Below are 21,329 nucleotides of genomic sequence, written 5' to 3'. Positions count from 1 at the left end.
TTGTTCACAAATTTTAATTCCAAAATAGTGCGCCAGTCCCCGTTCTTCTTGGGAACTGTAAAGAATAGGGAGTATACCCCTGACCCGCTTCTTGCTGGGGAACGCTTTCTATGGCTTCGATATGTAGATGTTGGAGGGCCTTTAATGTAATTAGCCTCCTTTGAAGATTCTTGCGCAGAGGGGAGATGACGAATTGATCCGGTGGGTAGGACTTGAATTCAATGGCGTATCCTTTCGAGACTACTTCCAGGGTCCAGGTGTCTGCCCTTGAGTCTGACCATGCTTGTTGAAAGTGAAGTAGTCTCCCTCCCACTGGATGTTGAAAAGGGTCAGGATTTGGGGGCCTTAAGACTCAAAGTCCTGTCTGTCCCCTCGAAGGAGCCTCTCTTGAAGTTGCCTGCCACTGTTCCAGGATGGACGTCTGGACTCCTGACGAGGCCTTGCCAGTGAGTGGTGGGTATGAAAAGACTGAGTATTGGAAAACTGTCTGTCCAACCTCTTGAGTGTCTTAGGAAGAGCCTTCTTCTTCTCATGCATCTCTACCAGCACCTTATCCAGCATGTCATCGAATAAACGTCTCCTTGGAAAGGATAGGCCATCAGGATGAACTTGGAGCGAAGATCTGCCTGCCAAGCTCTTAACCACAAAAGCCTCCTAGCCACTGCTGCCGAAGCTATGGTACTGGAAGAAAAGGTCAAGGCGTCCAGAGTGGCATCCGCTGTGAAGGTGTTAGCCTTCAGAATTCTGTTGGCCCCTTCCAAGAGATGCTTGTGATTTCCTGGAAGTAAATGAATAAGTTTGCGGGTCCACACCACCGCAGCCCTTGAAATGATAGAAGGGTGGCAGAGGCTCTTATGGCCATAGCAGAAACTTCCTCCTCTTCCCCTCGGGGCCTCTTGTAGATCTAAAACAGCTAGAACTTTGGATAGCAAATACTGGTAATCTTTGGTTTTAAATAGTCTATCAGCTTGGTCAGGAATGATGACCTCTTCCTCCTCCTCAAAGAGGAACTCACCCTCCTTTCTGTCCTCGCTGTCTGAGGATGTATCCCCTTCCCACACCCGTCCCCTACCCTTGACCTTATCTGGGATGGTCTTTCTGGCAGCCTTAGTGGGCCACTCCCTCTCTGCTCTGTGTTGCTTTCTGGGGGGCAGTGGGGGGGAGAGGATGAGTCGCTTACAACCCCGGGCTACAGTTGGCAGTCTGGCAAACTCTTCCCACGTAGTCTGTCTCAGTAGGCAAAGCAGGTTACCCTGTAAAGGGCGCTTGGTGCCGCTGGGTACGTTACCAGTCGCAGCTAAGTCACCAGTGGATGTATGGAAGGGCCCTTCCGAGGTTGAAGCGTTAGCCGCGTCATCTCCCACCGGGAGATTGGCAAGCATGTTGTTGCCAGCTGTGCGGGTCTTCGCGTGGGCTCTGCCACCTTTTCTGTAGCCTCTGTATCAACGCGCATCTCTGCCTCTAGAGGGAGTCACGCTGCCGATCCTGGTTTTTGCAGCTTCCCATGGCATTTCTTGGGGTTTGTACTTGGCTCTGGGGCCGGAAAGGTGCCGGAATTCCGTTCCTACCTTGAAGGCAGGACGGTACTGGGAAGATCAGTGCCATCTTTGGCTGCAGAAGCGGCAGAGCTCAGGCTCTCTTGCTCCTCTTCCATAAAACTACCATCAAAGTTCCTAGACTCTATAGTCTGCCCAGCTTGGGGATAGGATAGATGGAAGAGGAAGGATAAAGAGGCAAGTGAACAAGAAAGGGCTAGGTAGAATCTAGGAAGAAAGAAGAAAAAATAGGAAAGAACAAGTCTTGCTCAAAGAAAGAAGGTTAGTGAGGCAGAGCTAACTGCCAAAGCTACTGCTTTCCCTGGGGGCAGGAAAGAACTGAGAGAAAGGGGTGTTCCAGCTCCAACAGGAAGAGGAATAAAGTTTGACTTCCTGCCTCCCTAATTGGGCAAAGGGTATCACCCAAGATGTCCTCCGCTTCAGAGAACTGCAGAGAGAGTAGCTAAGAATGATGCCTGTGCTGTGCCTGATTCAATGAGTCCAATATAATAATAATAATAATAATAATAATAATAATAATAATAATAATAATAATAATAATAATAATAATAATAAACTGCACTTATATGCCTCTCTTCTAGATAGATTAATGCCTCACCCAGAGCGGTGAACAAGTTAGTGTTTATTATCCCCATAATGCAGCTGGGGCTGAGAGGAGTGGCTTACCCAAGGCCACCTACTGAGCTCATAGCAGGAGTGGGATTCGAACCAGTAGAGTGCTGATTCGCAGCAGAACCACTTAACCACTGTGCTACAGCAGTACCAGTAGAACAAGTGCAAATGAACCAGCCACATCATGTACCACTTGGGTGCCTACTCGAGATGCTTGTGTATGTGTGCAAGTGTGCATAAATAATCGTTCTGCTTCCATGCACAAAGCAAATAAGCTAGTGGCAAATATCAACGTTGAGCTAAAGTTGTCAGATCCTAAGAGACCCAGTGCTGGCAGGAGCCTATGTCCAAATGAAGTCCCTAGTAGGGGTGTGCGATCCAGGTCTGGAAACTGGGTTTTAAAGCTGGATTTTTGCCGATTTGGCAAAATTCAGTTTTCGCAGATCACAACAGAGAATCCTGGATCTGATCTGGGTTCCCGGCTTGGGACCCCCAGATAAATCCAGGTTAGTCTGGGAAATGTGGCTGGTTATTTCGTTGCAAAGAAACTGTTTTACACCTTTTTTTGCAGAGGTGAGGGAAAGGGAGTGAGGCAAAGGCAGGAGGAATGAGGCAAGGAGGAGGGATTGAATAGCCAATCCTTGAAAGGCTCTCCTTTTCTGGCCAATGGAAAGGAGAAAGCCTTTTTTAAATTGCCCAGTAGGAGTTAAATAAGGAGGCTTGCCTCACAGCAGCCTGCATTTTGTGTGCTCTGGCCTTGGATTAAGAGACTGCTACAGCTGGCTCCTTGGTCTGGCCTACTACTTTGACTTTTGGAGTGGATTTGCTGCTGCCTGCCCTGACTACCGTAGCTGCACTGCTGCATGGAGGACTTCTGCCTGGTTTGAGAGTCACAGACTCAGTGGATTTTTCTTGATTGGGAGTGGGGGCTGGTGACGAGGGAGAGAGGGTGGGGGACAAGTTTGGTCTTAAAGTTTACCTTTTAAGAACTGCTTTCGCTTGTATGTGTGTTTGGTAGTGGTTTTTTTTTTTTTGTAAAAAATTTTATTGGATTAGAAATATATCATATCATATCATTTACACTCACATTCCTTTAAATTTCCAATTCTAACCCCCTCCCATTCCCCCCCCTTTTGTTGACTTCCAACAGTTTTCCAACCCCTCATCTATTTTCCCTTTACTCATATGAATTTTACTATATTTATTATAATATACTTTCAAATTCTTCTAAGCTTATCTATCATATTTGTGCTATTTCTGATTCCTTTCAATAATATTCATTCTGATCAACTATACTCTATTTTACTCTTTCTACCCTCTTCAATATGGGACAAGCAATTTGCCCCACCTTATACATATTTTCTAGTACTTCTATAAACTTTGCATGTATTCATAATAAATCAATCAATTTGACTTATATTCTATATATGTTGCTCCTTACTTCCTTTTACATATCATATCCAATATAATTATCTAATTTCTCCGTTATAGAGCTATTTAACTAGAGTAATCCATTCATATATTCGTTTAACATAAGTCAATCTATTATTTCCACATTTCACCTACTGATATATATCCATTCACCCTTTTGCAACTATTATTTACGTCAGAAAGATATTTAGTTTAACTTTTATCCTTACATTTCTTATAATGATAGCGCTACTAATACTCTAAATAATAATCCAATATGGTATTTGCTTAGAATTATTCAGTCAACTCTCCCCCCCTCGGTATAGTCACTTCCCTCTTCTTCCATTATGTTTCAGTAATTTTCAAACTGCCACAGTTCTCCACCCACCTCCCATTTTTTCACCAGATATTGTTTCAGCTTCTCCCAGTCCTTGTTAAACTGCCCTGGGTCAAGGTCCCTCAATTTTCTTGTCATTTTATCCATCTCCGCCATGTACAGCAATTTGTAGATCCAATCCTCAATGGTTGGCACCTCTTGTACTTTCCATTTCTGCGCGTACAAAAGTCTAGCTGCTGCTGTCATATAGAATAACAATGTCCTGTATTGTGCTGGCATATCTTGCATTCCCAAGTTCAGTAGCAGGAGTTCTGGGTTCTTATTCACTTGAAATTGTAAAATCTCACTCATTACTTTTATTATTTCCCCCCAGTACTGCCTAGCTACCTCACAAGTCCACCACATATGGTACAAAGAACCCTCATGTTTTCTACATTTCCAACATTTGTTAGACATGTTCAAATTCCCTAGCGCTATCTTCTTTGGTGTCAGATACCAACGATACATCATTTTATAAACATTCTCTTTAATATTAGTGCATGTCGTAATCTTCAACGTATTTTTCCACAAGTATTCCCACGCCTCCATTGTTATTTCTTTGTTAAAGTTTATAGCCCACTTCACCATTTGCACTTTAACTGCCTCATCCTCAGTATACCATTTTAGCAACACTTTGTAGACCTTTGAAATTTCTTTTTTATCTCCTTGTAGAATTACTTTCTCTAATTCTGAATTCTCCATTCTTATTCCTCCCTTCGCACAGTCCGAATAATAAAGATCTCTGATTTGTCTATATTGAAACCAATCATAGTTTGGGGACAACTCTTGTTGTGTCTTTATTCTAGCTTTCGAAAGTTCTGTTTGAGTTATCTCCTTATACGTTAAACACTGTTGCTTATTATCGACCGTTCTTGGATCAATTACTTCATATGGAACCACCCAGGAGGGAGTTCCTTCCTGTAGGTAATCTTTATATTTCTTCCAAACTGTGAAGAGGCTTCTCCGAATATAATGGTGTAGAAACATAGAATCTGCTTTCACTTTGTCATACCATAAATATGCATGCCATCCAAACAGTTTTTTATATCCCTCTAAGGCCAGCAATTTGCGATTTTCCAGTGTCATCCAGTCTTTCATCCATACCAGACAGATTGCATCATAGTAAAGTCTCAGGTTGGGCAGTTGCATTCCACCCCTTTCTTTTGCATCCTGCAACACTTTCATTTTCACCCTAGGTTTCCTGCCTGCCCACACAAACTCCGATATTTTCCTTTGCCATTTTTCAAATTGTTTAGTCCCGAATAATTGGTATTGTCTGTAACAAAAACATCACTCTTGGCAAAACATTCATCTTAACTGCTGCAATTCTTCCCAACCATGACAACTTCAATCTATTCCACTTAATCAAGTCCTGCTCTATTTGAGTCCATAATTTCTCATAGTTATTCTTAAATAGATCTATGTTTTTTGCAGTCAGTTCGATTCCCAAATATTTTACCTTACTTGTTACTTCACAGTCTGTTATTTCCATAAGTTGCTGTTGTTTTTGTTTAGTCATATTTTTACACAATATCTTTGACTTCTTTTTGTTTAGAAAAAAACCTGCCAAGTCTCCAAACTCTTTGATTTTATCTATTACCTTAGGCATGTTTTCAATTGGATCTTCCACAATTAACATTATGTCATCTGCAAATGCTCTGACCTTATAGGAAAAGTCCTTTATCTTTATTCCACGGATTGCATCATCTTCTCGGATCTGTATCATCAGTATTTCCAATACCAAAATAAACAACAGTGGAGACAACGGACAACCTTGTCTTGTACCTTTCCCTATAGTCAGTTTCTTAGTCACCTCATCATTCACCACAATTGCTGCACTTTGGTCTCTGTAAATTTCTTTAACTGCTCTTATAAATCTTTCTCCCATTTGTAGCTGTTCCATAGTTGCAAACATAAAGTCCCAGTTCAAATTGTCAAACGCTTTTTCAGCATCTACAAAGAAGAACCCAACCTCTTTATCACAACGCCTGTCATAGTATTCAATAGCATTTATAACTGTCCTTAAATTGTCTCTAATTTGTCTGTTTGGAAGAAAACCTGCTTGTTCTTCCCCAATAGCCTCAGCTAGCCATCCCTTTAGCCTCTCTGCCAAGATCTTCGCAAAGATCTTGTAATCATTATTAAGTAAAGAAATAGGTCTGTAATTTTTAACATTTGTCAAGTCCTGTCCCTCTTTAGGGATCAATGATATATTAGCTTCACTCCAAGTATCTGGAGTTCTTTGGTCTCTCAAGACCCCATTGATCACCTCTTTTAGAAATGGCGCCAGCTCATTGGCCATTACCTTGTAAAATTTTGCTGTAAGTCCATCAGGCCCTGGCGCTTTTCCCAAGTTTGTTGACTGTATTGCTTTCTTTATTTCTTCCTCTGTTATTTCACTATTTAATTTAACTCTCCAGTCTTCCGAGATTATTGGAAGTTTTACTTTTCCCAAATATGTCGCTATTGAGTCTTTTTTCACTTCTTTTTTCCCATACAATTTGGCGTAAAATTTGTAAAAGGCTCTACTAATGGCAGTCTGTTCCAGATGCACTTTATTGTCCTCACATATTTTATTTATTATCTTTTTTTCTTTTCTCTTCTTCAGTTGCCATGCCAAATATTTCCCAGGTTTATTTGCACCTTCAAACGACTTTTGATTCATTCTTTTCAAATTCCATTCCAATTCTCTATTGTTCATTGCCGTCAACTGCTCTTGTAAAATTTTAATATCCTGATAAATTTTCTTCTTACCTGGTCTTTTCTTTAGTTGTATTTCTTTGGCTTTTATTTTCTCCATAATCTCCTGTCTCTTCTGCTCTCGTTTCTTTCGTGCTCTTCCATTTAAATCCATTAGTATGCCTCTAATCACTGCGTTATATGCATCCCAGACCTTATTGGTTGGTACTACTCGATTCATATTATGTTGTATGAAGAACTTAGTTTCCCTTCTCAGCATCTCCATATTTTCTCCCTCCTGTAGCAAATCCTCATTTATTCTCCATCCTTTCCTCTTATTTCTTTTCCCGAACTTCCACATAATTGGATTATGATCTGAGCCTACCATGGGCATTATTTCAACATCCTTAGTCCAAAGCACTAAATCCTTTGAGGCCCAGATCATATCAATACGTGATAGAGTAGAGTGTCTTGCGGAGAAAAATGTATACTGTCTACTTGTGGGATTCCGCGTTCTCCATACATCTTCCAAAGTTTCCTGCTGCACTAATGCAAAGAACGTCTTTGGCAAAAGTCCTCTTTTCTTTTGTGCAGTTACTGATTTTTTGTCCTGTTCCAAATTTGTAATTCCATTGAAGTCTCCTGCAAGGATTATCTGATCATATGTAAGTTCATCTAGTTGCTTCCTTAAATCCTCAAAGAAGCTTTCTTTGGCACCGTTTGGTGCATAAATTCCGATAACCAACACTTTTTTAAAATTCCATGTACATTCCACTGCTATAAATCTGGCTTCCACATCTCTAATCATTAATTTCGGCTGTAGCTCCTCTTTAATATATAGTACCATTCCCTTTTTTTTCTTTTTTGAGGCCGCTACAAAATCAATGCCCAACTTACTCACTTTAAGATATTTTACATCCTGATTTCTGATATGGGTCTCTTGCAAACATACAATGTCACATTTTTGTTTTACTAGCCAGTGGAAAGTACTTTTTCTCTTTTTGGGTGAATTAAGTCCATTTATATTCCAAGATAAAACTTTACACTCCATATTCATAGCCTTGTTGTTGGTAAGTCCTTTTCATTGTCCCTCATAAACTTTTCCATCTCAAATTCAGATCTGATGCGCTTTTTCATTCCTCCAAATTCAAAAGATATCCCTTCCGGTAATTCCCATCTATATCTTATTTTCATATCCTTCAAATTCTGCACAAGCACTTTATATTTTTTCCGATCAAGCAACACCGATCTGGGTAGCTCCTTCATGATGATAATCGTCTTGCCATCGACTACCAATGGACCTTGAAACTGTTTACTCACTATCATTTCTCCTATATTCCTTGTCATGAATTGCACAATCACGTCCCTTGGTAATTTCCTCTGGGCTGCGAATCTGGAGTTTTGTCGAAGGCTTTCACGGCCGGAGAACGATGGTTGTTGTGGGTTTTCCGGGCTGTATTGCCGTGGTCTTGGCATTGTAGTTTCTGACGTTTCGCCAGCAGCTGTGGCTGGCATCTTCAGAGGTGTAGCACCCAGGGTGCTACACCTCTGAAGATGCCAGCCACAGCTGCTGGCGAAACGTCAGGAACTACAATGCCAAGACCACGGCAATACAGCCCGGAAAACCCACAACAACCAATCTGGAGTTTATTCGGTACACAACATCCAGGATAGCCACAACTTCCTCCTCCTCCTTTCCCAGGTATTCAGCTAACACTTCAGTCACCTGTTCTTGTGCTGTCTTTGTCTCTATTTCTGGCAGACCTCGAAACCTCAGCTGTTTCTCCATATATTTACTCTCCACAACCGCCATTCTCCCCCTTATCACTCTCATATCTGTTCGTTGCGTCTCTGTAAGATTCTCCATCGCTTTTTCCACAACATTAACTTTCTGCTGCGCTGCCTGTAAATCGGTTTGTATTGTTTCCATTCCCTTCTTCACCTCTGCCAATTCATTTTTTACTGTCTCTTTAACATCTTTAACTTCTCTCACCAACTCCTGTTTTGTCTCCTTCAGTTCCTTTAACATTTCCAGGAATTTTTTGTCCAAATTCTCAATAGCTGTTTGCCATTCTTTCTTCGACATCATGGGGCTTGATTTACCTCGCTCCCACGAGTCTGCACGTTTCCTTAGCTCTGTGGCGTCTAAATTAATGTCCCTTTGAAATAATTTAAATGTCCCGGTTCTTAAAATAAACAAGAGACACTTACAAAATCCAAAATGTCGGGCGTCTTTTCTCTATGGTTTTTCTATAGTCTTTTTATAATCCAAGATGTCCTACTTCCGCTCCTGTTGAAGTCAATGCCCTTCCCTTTTCAAAAATGGCGATTCCCTTCTTCCTGTTCTTCAATGGGGACCTTCTCTCACAGGCACCTCTATCGCTGTGACGCACTTCCTGTTTGCCGACTCTCCACTGCAGCTCTCGCGATGGTAGAAGTTTTCTCACAGCTTGCTATCACTTTATAACCACAGGTATGGTAAACAATTATCTATTTTCTTCAATAACTTTCTTTAACTTAGTCCTTTTTCTAATCAAATTCTTGCCGGATCTTTTTCTCAATATAGTCCAACTGTTGCAGTTTAAAAGTTCACTTTAAAGCCTCATTACTTTAAACAGTCTGTCAAGGTTTGAGAGATAGTGATCTTTACCTTTTCACACGTCTTTCTGGGTTGTAATCACTGCTTCGATTCCAAATTTTCTTCCGAAATTAATTTCCCCTGCTGAAGCTTGGGCATGAAGATCTTATGCCAGTCGCACTGGCCCCGGATCTGCCGCAGAGATTTATGTCGACCTGTCTTAGGGTGGGACCTCAAGGGACGAGAGAGAATCCTTAGCGCAGAACCCCCCCTCGCCCGAGATCGACGCGCGTGAGGTACTTGAGCGTTCTTTGCCTGTTCCCCGCCTGGGAGCAGGTGGCCGCGGGCTGAATTTGCCCCACCGGCCGCTGGAAACGGCAGCCCGGTCAGCTCCACTGTTGGAGCTGCGTTAGACCTCCATGGATCCCAAACCGGAAGTCTCGGTAGTGGTTGTTATATGGTTGCTGTTCATTACGTTGTCTCCCATTGTTGGTGTGCTTTGGCTTTTGAACTTGGGAGTTATACAGTTGCTGTTAATTCTGGTGATTGTTCTTCGGGGGAGGGAATCTGTTTTTTCCTGCTGTTGGGGCATTTTGCCTTTTGAACTTTGTGTTGTTAAATTGTCACTAGTGGAGTTTGGGTGTGTGCTCCTGTTGGGTAGGCTGCGGATGAACTTTTCAAAAGACTTTTTATTACAGGCTAGTTGTAGGTCTTGTTACAAACAAGCAAAACCTAATTTTTAGCATATAGGGACCAACAGAGTTTTCCCTTTAATAGGCTTGTGTAGGAAGAATTAAGAAGAGTTCGGGTATGTTCTAGTCAAACAGATAAATAGCCTGCCCACAGTGACACATTTCACTAGGCTGCCACCCTCCTTTTCTCTGGCTCTCTTTAGAAGTCGTGTGTTTGTACAGGCCGACCTCTAGTCTGGGAATGGGTTCAGGAGTTGCTTGATTCCTGAAAAGGAATTAAAGGAATTGCTAGTGTGGATAGCTAATACTACGTGCCTAAATAAGGCCTTTTAAAAAAGAGATTTTTCATCTGCTGGGCCAAGTTGCAACTATACTCTTGCTTCAGTTTGGTTTGGGTGGAATGTGTGTGATTCTCTGGTGTGAAGTTGGACCCCTTGTTTCACTTTAGTTCTGGAGGGGATGCCATTCTCTTGCTTCACTTCGGCTTGGCCTGGCTTCCCATGCGAGTGTGCTTCTGGCCACTGGCATCCTTGTCCTTGTGCGTTTGTGACCCCAAGAACCAGTTTGGAAACTTTCTCATCATACAAAGCAAAGAGGAGCGGACTGGCAGCTTGTTCAGGGGCACTTGGGTAGGGGAGGGGGCTTCCGTTTGGTTCTGTTGGGCTTTCTGTGTGTGGAGCTTGCATTTGGGAGTGTGCCTAGGCTATGGCAGCCTTGCCCGAGTGTGTTTCTGCAGTGGGTGTCAGCTATGAGTGGCTGGGGGCATGTTGTTCAGGGTCCCACAGAACTTGACACTGGGGTCCAATTTGGTGAAGTTTGCTTGAAAAATGAAAAAAAAAATCCTTCTCAGATAATTTCCCTATAGAGAATAATGGCTAAATAAATCTGGGATTCTCTGATCTGTCTCAAGCCATATCAGAGAATCTTTCCCAGATTTTGAGAATCCCAGATGTTTCTGGGATCCCTGAATCCCAGATCTGGATTTCCTGGAATTTTTTTGGAGCATTCCTCTAGCCCCTAGCCATTCACCTCTGGTTGCCACACTTTGCATTCAGGCTCTATTCACACAGATAAGTTGCACTTATTGTAACTTGTTCATTGATGTCTTCTGGGCAGGCATACATGCACAGGCCTGCCGATCGGCAAGGTTCTAAAGCTAAAATCCACTAGGTGGTGCGTGGCTCCCCAGTGGCATTTCCCACTGCGCATGCCACCAGAGGCAGCGCCCCCTCACCCTCAGTTCTCCTGAGACACTGGCCCGAGGTAAATATTGGATAGGCACAGCAGGGTAGGAGGGAGGGTATGTGTGCCCGCACAGAAGATGTCAATGAACAACAGTTAAGTGCAACTCTGTTTTCATTGTCCATCTTTTAGTGCAGTCCTGCATGGGAGATTTACAAGCTTCTTACACCTTGGAGGTGGGTGTGCTCTCATTGGAATACTGAATGTAGTCCAGCTTGTCCAACAGCTGATTCCTTTCTTTCCATTGCATCTAGTGCATAGTGTCTAGCAAACGTATCTGAGGAGGACCAAGTTGCTGCTCTGCATATCTCGTGGATGGGCACTCCTCTCATCCAGGCTGCTGATGTCGCTTGGGACCTCATCGAGTGTGCCTTTACCTCCATAAGACACGGTAAGTTTGCTGTTAAATAACATGTCTTGATGGCTATGGATTGTGCAGTGGCAGCTTTCCCTTTTCTAGGGCCAGCACAGCATACAAAGAGCTGTTTGTCCTTTCTGAAGAGTGACGTACGATATAAATAAATTAAGATTGCTCTCCTGATATCTAGTGTATGCATTGCCCTCTCTGAATTCGTAGCAGAAAGGGAAGAACACCAGGAGTACTATGTCCTGAGCCAAGTGAAATGAACGAACAACTTTAGGTCTAAACTTTGAACCAGGCGCAGCATCACCTTACTCTGATATATCTTAAGGAAGGGAGGATCTGATCTGAGAGCCACTCATCTGCCTAATGGATGTTATGGTGACCAGGAAAGAAATCTTTAGCAACAGTTCCTTTAGTGTGAACGTAGCTATGGGTTCAAAAGGAGGTAACATAAGTCTAGCTAGCACTAACTGTGACGACCAAAGAAGTACAATTTCCTTGAACAGTGGGAACTAAACCTGTTCCATTTAAAACGATAGGACTACCTTGTATTTTCCCTTCTAGAGTTGAGGATAATTTCTGCTACTCTGTCTCAGAGCCCCTCTGTCCTATTATTTGCCAAGCTGTTAGCTTCAGTTTGGGTAGGCTGTGATACCACAGAATCACAGAGTTGGAAGGGGCCACCTTCTAGTCCAACCCTCAGCCCAATGCAGGATGAGCCTAAAGCATCTCTGACAAATATTCATCCAGCCTCTTCTTGAAAACTGCCAGTGAAAGGGAGCTCACCACCTCCTTAGGCAGCTGATTCCACCTTGGAACTAATCTGACCGGGAAAAAGTTTTTCCTAATATCTAGCTGGTACCTTTCTGCATGTAATTTAAGCCCGTTGCTTCAGGTCCTATCCTCTGCTGTCAACTGGAACAGCTCTTTGCCCTCCTCCAAATGGCAGCCTTTCAAATATTTAAAGAGAGCAATCATGTCCCCCCTCAACCTTCTTTTCTCCAACCTAAACATTCCCAAGGCCCTCAGCCTTTCCTTGTGGGGCTCAGTCTCAAGACTCCTAATCATCCTCGTCGCTCTCTTCTGCACCCTCTCGATGTTGTCCGCATCCTTTTTGAAGTGGGGCCTTCAGAACTGCACACAGTACTCCAGGTGCAGCCTGACCAAGGCAGTATGGAGAGGGACTATGACCTCCTGTGATTTCGATGCAATGGCTCTTTTGATACAACCCAAGACTGAGTTTGCCTTTTTTGCCACTGCATCACACTGACTGCTCATATTTAGTTTACAGTCCACTCTTACTCCAAGATCTCTTTCGCATACACTACTACCTAGAAGTGTGTCCCCCATCCTGTATTGTGCTTCACATTTTTGTGGCCCAGATGTAATACTGTGCACTTATCTAGGTTGAATTGCATCCTGTTCACAACCACCCACTTCTCCAGAGTATTCAGGTCTTGTTGAATTTTAACTCTGTCTTCTTGGGTGTTTGCCACTCCTCCCAATTTGGTATCATCAGCAAATTTAATGAGTAGCCTGTTTACCCCTTCATCCAGAGCACTGATAAAAATATTGAAAAGTACCGGGCCCAAAACCAAGCCCTGCGGCACCCCACTGGACACCTCTCTCCAATCACATGAAATGCCACTGACCACCACTCTTTGGGTGCAGTTCTCTAACCAGTTCCCTATCCACTGAACTGTCCTATAGTCCAGTGCACAGTCTTCCAGTTTACCCATTAGAATGTCATAGGGAACCTTATCAAAAGCTTTGCTGAAATCCAGGTAAATCACATCGACAAGAGTTCCCACGATCCAGTAAACTCGTCACTCGATCAAAGAAGGAAACGAGGTTGGTCTGACAAGATCTGTTGGGGACAAAACGATGTTGACTTCCCCAGATCACTAAATGGTCCTTCAGATGCTTACAGATCGATCCCTTTAAAATCTGCTCTAATAACTTCTCAGCAACTGAAGTCAGACTGACTGACCTGTAGTTTCCCAGGTTATCCTTCCCTTTCTTAAAGATTGGGATAATATTCGCTCTTCTCCAATCTTGTGGCACATCCCCAGTCCTCCCAGAGGCCTTGAAGATGGACAGAGGCCATACCCCTCTGTCTGATAATAGGTCTGGTTCTGAACTGAAGTGAAACAGCGAGCCCTGAGATAGGTGCATCATGTATTGATCTTGATGTTGAGGGCCGCTGAAGAGTAAAGTTTTCTGCCAAGAGTTTCAAGTTTTCTACTTTCCTTATCGGGGGGGGGGGGGCAAATGGGAGCCCTGCCTTTGTCTCGTCTGCATTTCCTCTGTCACCAAAGATGACAGAGGTGGGTGACTGAATAAGGAGGAGCAAATATCCTCCCTTGTCTTGTACCACCCTTCAAACTTCTTAACTGTGGTGTGAGTAGATGCTGGCTTTTCACAGAGTTAATAAGCTCCACGAAGTCTTCAGTGATATGGAAGGCAACATTGGTCGTATTCCCTTAGTATAAGTACTGCAGTACTTTGTCTTTCAGCTTGGGGTCTACTGCTGAAATCTCAATTTCAAAAGACGGCGCCATTCTGATCATTTGTTCAGTATATAATCGATAATCATCCATAGGGGATACCTGTCCTGTCCCCATGACTACTTCATCAGGCAAAGAGTCTGATGCTGGACTAGGACTCCTTTCCCTATCAGGCTCAGATGGTAGGTAAGAAAGGGACAAGTGTGGAATATCATCCTGTCTCCCAGATCCTGGATATACTAGGCTTCTCAAAGTGGAAGTTACAGAACTACTTCTGTAGGGTTCTCCTGATTCGAGCCCATAATTTGAGTGTTGGAAGTGTTGCCTATCACGGCATTTATGTGAGCAGCATGGATGCTTACTGCCTTATGTTCTAGACCATGGTAGACCAGGAGGGACTGGTTCTTCAATCTTGCCTTCCTCAGTGAAAAGATGGAGTACGAGGTCTCTCTTCCAGGACATTTTCCAACTGCTCCTGTTGAATAAGGTACTTTGTCTTGCTCTTGGCTTTTTTCCTAGGAGGTTCAAGAAGGTCGATAACCTTCTTACTAGTTCCTTCTAAGTTGTGGATCTGTTCAGGCTTGACGCTTCCGGTTCTGCAATCTTCGGATCCAAAGAGACTGGATCCAGGGCGACTGTTGGATCCGAGGTTTTCACCTTCGATGCTCTGTTGGTTAACTCATTATGTCTCTTCTTGGACTTCATCTTCGGAGCTGATGTCGGATCCGATCTTGATGGGGAAGTCGAAGACAGGAAGATTTGAGGGGCCTTGGTGAGTCTTTGAGTTTCCAGTGCTCGATGTCATTGTTGGCCTCAAGATGGATCCGAGGTTGTCAGAACCGATTTGGCCAATTGTGACAACAGGTGTTGGATCTGAGGGGCGGAACCTGCTCTCAGAGTCAACGGCTGAGTGGAGATCGCTCGGTTCCCGCTTTCTGTGGAAGGGGGAGCAAGTTTGGGGGCCTCGCAGGCTCTCATGGCCTTCTCCCAGAGGAGCGCTTTCAGCCTTGTAGCTCTTTCAGTTCGAGCTTTTGGAGTAAATTTTTGGCAATGTTCGTAAGTTTGAACATTATGCCATTCCCCCAAACATTCTAGACAAATGCCCATCTGTTTTTGTCATACTCATTGCACAACTGGAGCAATGCTTAAAGAGTGCTTTTTCAGCCAGTCTCACTCAACTTTCTCTTTCTTTCTTCTAGATACAGTGGAGTCACGAAGCAAGAACCTTCCTGGCCGGCAGCAAAGAAAGAACTGAGGGTGAGGGGGCGCCACCTCCAGTGGCATGAACAGTGGGAAACACCGTGCATGCACACTAGGGAGCCAGGTGCCCCCTAGCGGATTTTAGCTTTAGAACCTTGCCGATCGGCAGGCCTGTGCATGCAGTCCCATGTGGGACTGCTCTAGAAGACGGACAATGAACTATGAGTTCTTCCATGAATATCACTGACAGAGACCCAACATATTAACGGCTCATTTCTGTTCATGGAGCTGCTTTTTTATAGTTTTGGTACCATCACTGAACATAATGCAGGAAGTTTTCCTCAAATGAACCATTTTCTATTCTTATCTTTTTGATTCATGAAATTCAAACCTTTTTGGCTTCTACAAAACAGAAGAGGATGCATCTACTAGATGATCATTCTACAGAGCCTCACTAACAGGAAACTTTTCATTCTCCACTTGTTTTATTAGTTACAATGGCAGGCAAGTTTCTACCTCAAGGGTGGGGAAGGGCTTTTCATGAAAGGCACCGGCTGGAAGAAAGAGAAGCTTGGTTCCCACAAGGACTATTTCTTTGTGGCTGCCATAAATAGAATTATGCCAGTAGCACAGGAGGATATGTTTAAACTGACAAAGTGAACAAGAGGTCCAACCTCTGTCCCAGAAGAATTTTTAAAGGGGTCACTGAAAAAAGCATTAACTCTTCAAAGCAAGAATTGAGAGGATCTGCCATAAAAGAAGAGAAGGCCAACAAATCCTCTCATGGGCTTCAGGAATGCAAACTCCGCTATGGAGGGGAAGCAAGCGAGAGGGACATGGAGGCTTCTCTATCCTATGCCAAGCTAGTGAGAATGTGGTAGAGGCATCCCAACTATCACAAGACAAAACATAATAGCGTCAACCAGGCTATTTGCTACATCTTTCCATGTTTCTCCCTCTTCTTCCCCCATTCCCCCCTTAATTCGGGTACAAGGCCATTGTATCCTAACCCAGGGACACTAAGTTACAATATATTACATTTACTGTATGTCTTGATGAATGTATTATCCTTCTGGAAAAGAACATTGGGTGTTAAGCATCATCATGCATCTCAGATGATACAAATATGGGACGTTTCTGCAACTGACATACCTGTAGTTACTGCTATACTTCTAAACCATGACCAAACAAAGCCTCTAAAACTGCATCCCTTGCTTTATGGAACATTGCTTGAGGCCATATAACTCATGTCATGATTCCTGAATTACAGCTGAGATGGCTTAAGATATGGAAAGCATTATAAAGCCCGAAAATGCCCAAGGACTGGGCAACAATCTCAGCTCCCACCATTGCTGAGATAGCAGCCTTACCTAGTTTGATTAAGAATTCCCTTTCCAGTTCTTGTACCTGCCTAACAGATTCTTCCAGAGAATGGCAGAGTTTCATCTTTGGTCTCAGCAGTTCTAGAGTATCACTGATCATATAGTCAATGTCAATAGGAAACGGGTGATCTTTTGTCCAAACATCCAGGCTTTTCTTCCACCAAACATACCTCTGCAAAAACACAGGAAGAATTCTGAAATGAATATGCAACCATTTTGAATTAGACCTGAATGTTAACAGATTAGCCCACAACAAAAACAAAGAACTATGAAAAGCACATCTGTTCTTTGTTTAAAACATCCCATATTGGTTACTTATCAGTATAAGGAGAGTTATCTAGGTTTTTCACACCAGCACATTTAATGTTAAAAGCAACATTAGACGATAATTTAGCTAAGAGGTATAAGCATCTTGTAAGGCTTCAAGCACAAAGGAGCCTAGAGCTGAGCAGCCATGATCATGAGGCAGCCTGGCAGGACCTCATTCTCTACACCTGGTCCTGTCTCCCTTATAACTTTATACTGTACTTCCACTTTATTCTCCTTCATATTCTTTTCTACTTTTTAAAGACAGACTCTCCATTTCAGTAGCTGATGTGTGCCATTGTCTAAGCACTCCTGTTGAGATCCCATCCATTAGATCCCCTGCAACCTTGAGGGATTTCTTAGGCCCTATTAATTGTGGTTAGTATTCAAATTATGCTACTTAACTGACCTTCTCTCCATCTTATCTTTCCCTTTCCTGCCCCATAATTACACTTAACAGATTAAATTATAAGCCTTTAACTAGTTTTAAATAACTTCCAAGTACTCAAAAGTAAGTTATTTTAAGCATGTTATACGGAAAAAATGCATGCAACTAAGCATGAGGATAAAGTTTACAACAATGAAAACTTAGTCCTACCTGAAAGTAGACCAAAAAGCAATCAAGTTTCCGTTTGCTAGATCCCCTGTCAAAGTATTGTCCGCAAGTGTCAAGGATGGTGCAGACCAGTCTAATTCGGAAAAGATGTTCTGGGGGATCAAGGGGGCTAGGAGTTCCATCAGGGTTCACACCAAACGACGTGAACGAGTACAGAGTTCGAAATATGACTGCTGACTCCACCATTCTGTAATTGTACAGCTCACCGAGGAACTTTGCACTGCTGATCCTCCGCTGATTAAATTTTGGCTGATTAACCTTCAAACAAAAATGCCATTGTGAAGACATAACACAGTATTTGTAACCTTAGAATGTAGCCACTGGACTCCACTGGGATTGTTCATTGACAACCATGGTCTAGTGGAGTATGCACAAAACTCAGAAGACTGTTTAGATCTCTGTCTTTCTCTCTCTCGGCAGGAGCTAACCTACAAAAATCTGGCCTGAAAGCCAACAATAATAGACAGTAATTCATGTCAGGAGCAAATTGCACTATGCTACAATCATGGTATGTTGGTACAACAGAACAATTTTTTGAATATTGTATTCATTACATTATTTTGCATCAGGAACAGAAGTATACGGAACTAAATTAATGGGCTCCTTTTCAAAAACACGGCTATAATTGACTATCAAAACAGAGTAACATCAGAGTTTGAAGCAGCTTTAGAAATCCTTCAAGCAGTCTACTTCAACATTCCTTTTTACCTCCATTCCTAGCCGAATATCCTCTAGGACACCATCCACAACATGAATGCCAACATCCTCTTGGTACAGAACCAGCCCTGCTAAAAGGTTGGCTACACAGTGAATGCTGTTATATTTCACATTCCAGATGTTGATCATACAACATATAACATAGTCTTTCACTTCAGGGTCATGCCAGGGCAATTTGCGCATCTGTCTGAGGACCTAAACAAAGATTTTAAAGAAACTTACTTCAGAAGGCAAAAAAATTAGGGTGGATACTTTATACCTAAAACAATGTATGTTAACTACTAATAGAATTAATCCAGAACAAACATGCCTGTGACAGTCTGTGAACCTAACATTTAGAAAGAGCAAACAAGCCCTTATGTAAGAAGAATAGTGCTGTCTCAGCCTTGCTATTCTGAAGGTTGTTTATCTTGTGAAATAGAGCAGGGCCAATATGAAGACTACACACCAATTCATTATATATCCCAACCGTAACTTACGCTGCTACCCTAAGCCGAGTTACACCCTTTTAAAGCCACAGAAGTCCATGGGCAGAACTCTTCTTAGGATGTCACTGTTATACTTTTAAGTCATGTGTTTCTTAATCTGTTGTGTGGAAACTACCGGCTCTTTCAGAATCCACGACAGAAAAAATAAAGGAGCATGTGGAGGTTTAAGTTTCACTACATATACTAAAGGACACAAGGTGTTTTCAGCATAAAATGTAACCTGAAAAGCCCCCCGTCTCTTAAGACTCACACACTGACTTCAACAGACATAAAGTCCCCTACATAGTTCTCTTCCAGATGTATGTAAGAGCTGTACTGGGCTGTACCCATAGGTAACAAATGCAGAAATTGACTTTGAGTCTCTGCAGAGTAAGCATAAGGTTACACCACGACAGTTCAAAAACAACAAGCGAACAAGAAGTGTGGTCTTCACAGGCCAGTGAACAGAACAGCCCCCCAAACAAAAAAGTAGAAAAGTTTTTGTAGACACAGCCGATGTGCCCTCAGTGGCTGGCATAAACAGGCTGAAGAGAGGTGGGCTAGCAACTTCCGGTAGACTTATGCTGAGGATCCAGCCTTGCAAACACTAGTGTTTGTAAGACAGACAGAGCAGCTTGCTCTTGAGGAAAGGAATGCTTAAAATTAAACTCTTGGGGACTGAATGCTCCCCACGTCCCTGAATGATGAGACATGGATTTGGATTTTACAGTCAATTATAATACTTGATTCAGTATCTGACAACTCACCCCCACCCCCATATTGGAGAGGCTCTTTCCAGGTGTTACAGCTTGCAACTAGATACCTCCTCTCTTTCTTCACAATATTTGCAGGGTGCTTCCCAGCTTCCTTTACTTTTTCTTATTTATTTAGAAAAAACTTATGCTGACTCTCCCGAGAGCCTGCCTGAGACAGCTTACCAAATAAAACACAACAAAAAGATAAACAATTTAAAGTTATGAATTAAAACGCAGCACTGAAAACCCAGCCACAGCATGGTTTATCATCTCACACCGTTGGAATATTTAAAGCACCAATTTTAAACTAGCCTCTCTCCTTTACATGTTGTTTCAGGCTACATTCCCCACCTCTTCCATTTGTGCTCCCAATGAAGCCCATCAATAGTTTGGGGCACAAGATGAGACGAGAAGGAGAGAGAAAGGGGCGCACCTTCTCAGTAGTGACTTTGGAGAGATCTTTGTAAAGGAGTTTCCGAATGTATTCCTGGAGAGGAGGCCGTTTCTTTTTCACCGTTTTCTCAGCCAGAGGAGGGTTACAGTAGTAATAGGCATTCTCCACCATCGTGACATAGCGTGCATCAAGATGCATTGCTTGTTTCTTTCTCATCATTTGTTCCTGGAAGCAAAGATGAAAAGTACCTGTGCTGACAAACCAACTTCAAACCAGGCAATATTTTGACAAGACTCAAAGTAATCCCTCTTAGCTATGACGAGAAATGCTTTTTATTTGTATGTCTGGAGTTTGTCAAAACCTGCACTCCCAGTTTAAAATGTGTATTTTAGCTGAGAACAGGCTGGAGGGGGAAGGGAAGGCCAGATGCTTTCTAAGCCGCACAGCCTATGGCCAGAAGGCTTTTTGCTAGAAACTTGGTAATTGGCTGGTCCCCCAGTGGTGCACAGGTGCCGTGAACAGTCCTTCAGTAACAAGGTGCTGGGTGGCAGGAGACTTGGCACAAGGTAGGGCTCAGAGTGCTCCATGGAAGTGGGGAGCCTTGACCCTCCCCATAGGCAATTTCCACAAAGGCCAAGTGGTGGCAGCGGGTGCAAAAGACAAGGAGCAAAAGCCTCTGAGGGTTGGGGGGGGGCACCACGCAGGTGGCAAGTGCCAGGTGGAGACTTGGACTGCCACTAGTGAACCCCACACACCCCAGTGAGCAAGAAGGGGCAATGCCCACAGATCAGTGGGGCTGTTCTGCCACAGTAAAGAAACGTAAAGCCATACCCTGTAATACATTCTACCCACCAAACTATGATCTATTCAGGGTCCCTGCCTTCTACACTTTTCTACTACCACTGAATGCATCACGGTATGTTTCCAACCATATTCTGGTACTACAGGAAAGTAAAGTGCTGCCATTTCCCTCTGACATATGCTTACTGGAGTTCCCCCCTCCGGGCCCTCCAGCTGACTGTTTTGTGGCCCAATCAACATGCTTATCACAACACAAGCCCTCCCAAGGCCAACGAACCTCTACCCAATGCAATATATGATGTGGGACCTTCTCCCAGGAGGTCTGTGTGACCCAGCTTATCAGATTCCGCGAGGGTGTTAGAAGTCGCATGAACTGAGTTCAGCCTTCCTTCCTGATCAGCACACGGCAGGACCAACCATTACACTGGGTGAGAAAACACCTGTCCCTCCGCCACAGGAACAAGACCGCTGCTCGGGGAGCGGCTGAACAGGCCTTTGTACGCTTTACTGAGCTATGGGCTATCTTTTTTTTTTTTTTAAAACAGTTCTTACCAAAAGGACACTGGTTCTTAAATGGGATTCTGGTGATCTAAAGAGGAATCTCCCACAGGTTTCCAAGAGAGTGCATGCCATTTCAATATGGTGATGTGAGAAGTCAGACAGCAACATCTGTGG

The 21,329-nt window shown here is 43.2% G+C and overlaps 1 protein-coding gene across 3 annotated transcripts in view; it reads right to left on the bottom strand.

Annotated features, from left to right (window-relative positions):
- Positions 1-21,329, bottom strand: part of UPF2 (UPF2 regulator of nonsense mediated mRNA decay) — a 66,734-nt gene that overhangs the window by 17,793 nt on the left and 27,612 nt on the right. For all 3 annotated transcript variants that reach the window (XM_054988432.1, XM_054988435.1, XM_054988436.1), the window contains 5 exons: positions 21,207-21,323; positions 19,893-20,078; positions 18,229-18,432; positions 17,503-17,778; positions 16,587-16,770 (listed from right to left, as the gene is read on the bottom strand). In XM_054988432.1, coding sequence (XP_054844407.1) covers positions 16,587-16,770; positions 17,503-17,778; positions 18,229-18,432; positions 19,893-20,078; positions 21,207-21,323 — 967 coding nt within the window. The remainder of the gene's footprint in view (positions 1-16,586; positions 16,771-17,502; positions 17,779-18,228; positions 18,433-19,892; positions 20,079-21,206; positions 21,324-21,329) is intronic.

The sequence above is a fragment of the Eublepharis macularius genome, chromosome 9 (assembly GCF_028583425.1).
Source record: "Eublepharis macularius isolate TG4126 chromosome 9, MPM_Emac_v1.0, whole genome shotgun sequence".
Classification (NCBI taxonomy): Eukaryota; Metazoa; Chordata; class Lepidosauria; order Squamata; family Eublepharidae; genus Eublepharis; species Eublepharis macularius.
Note: the sequence above shows the minus strand (reverse complement) of the source record. Positions and strands in the feature narration are given on the sequence as shown.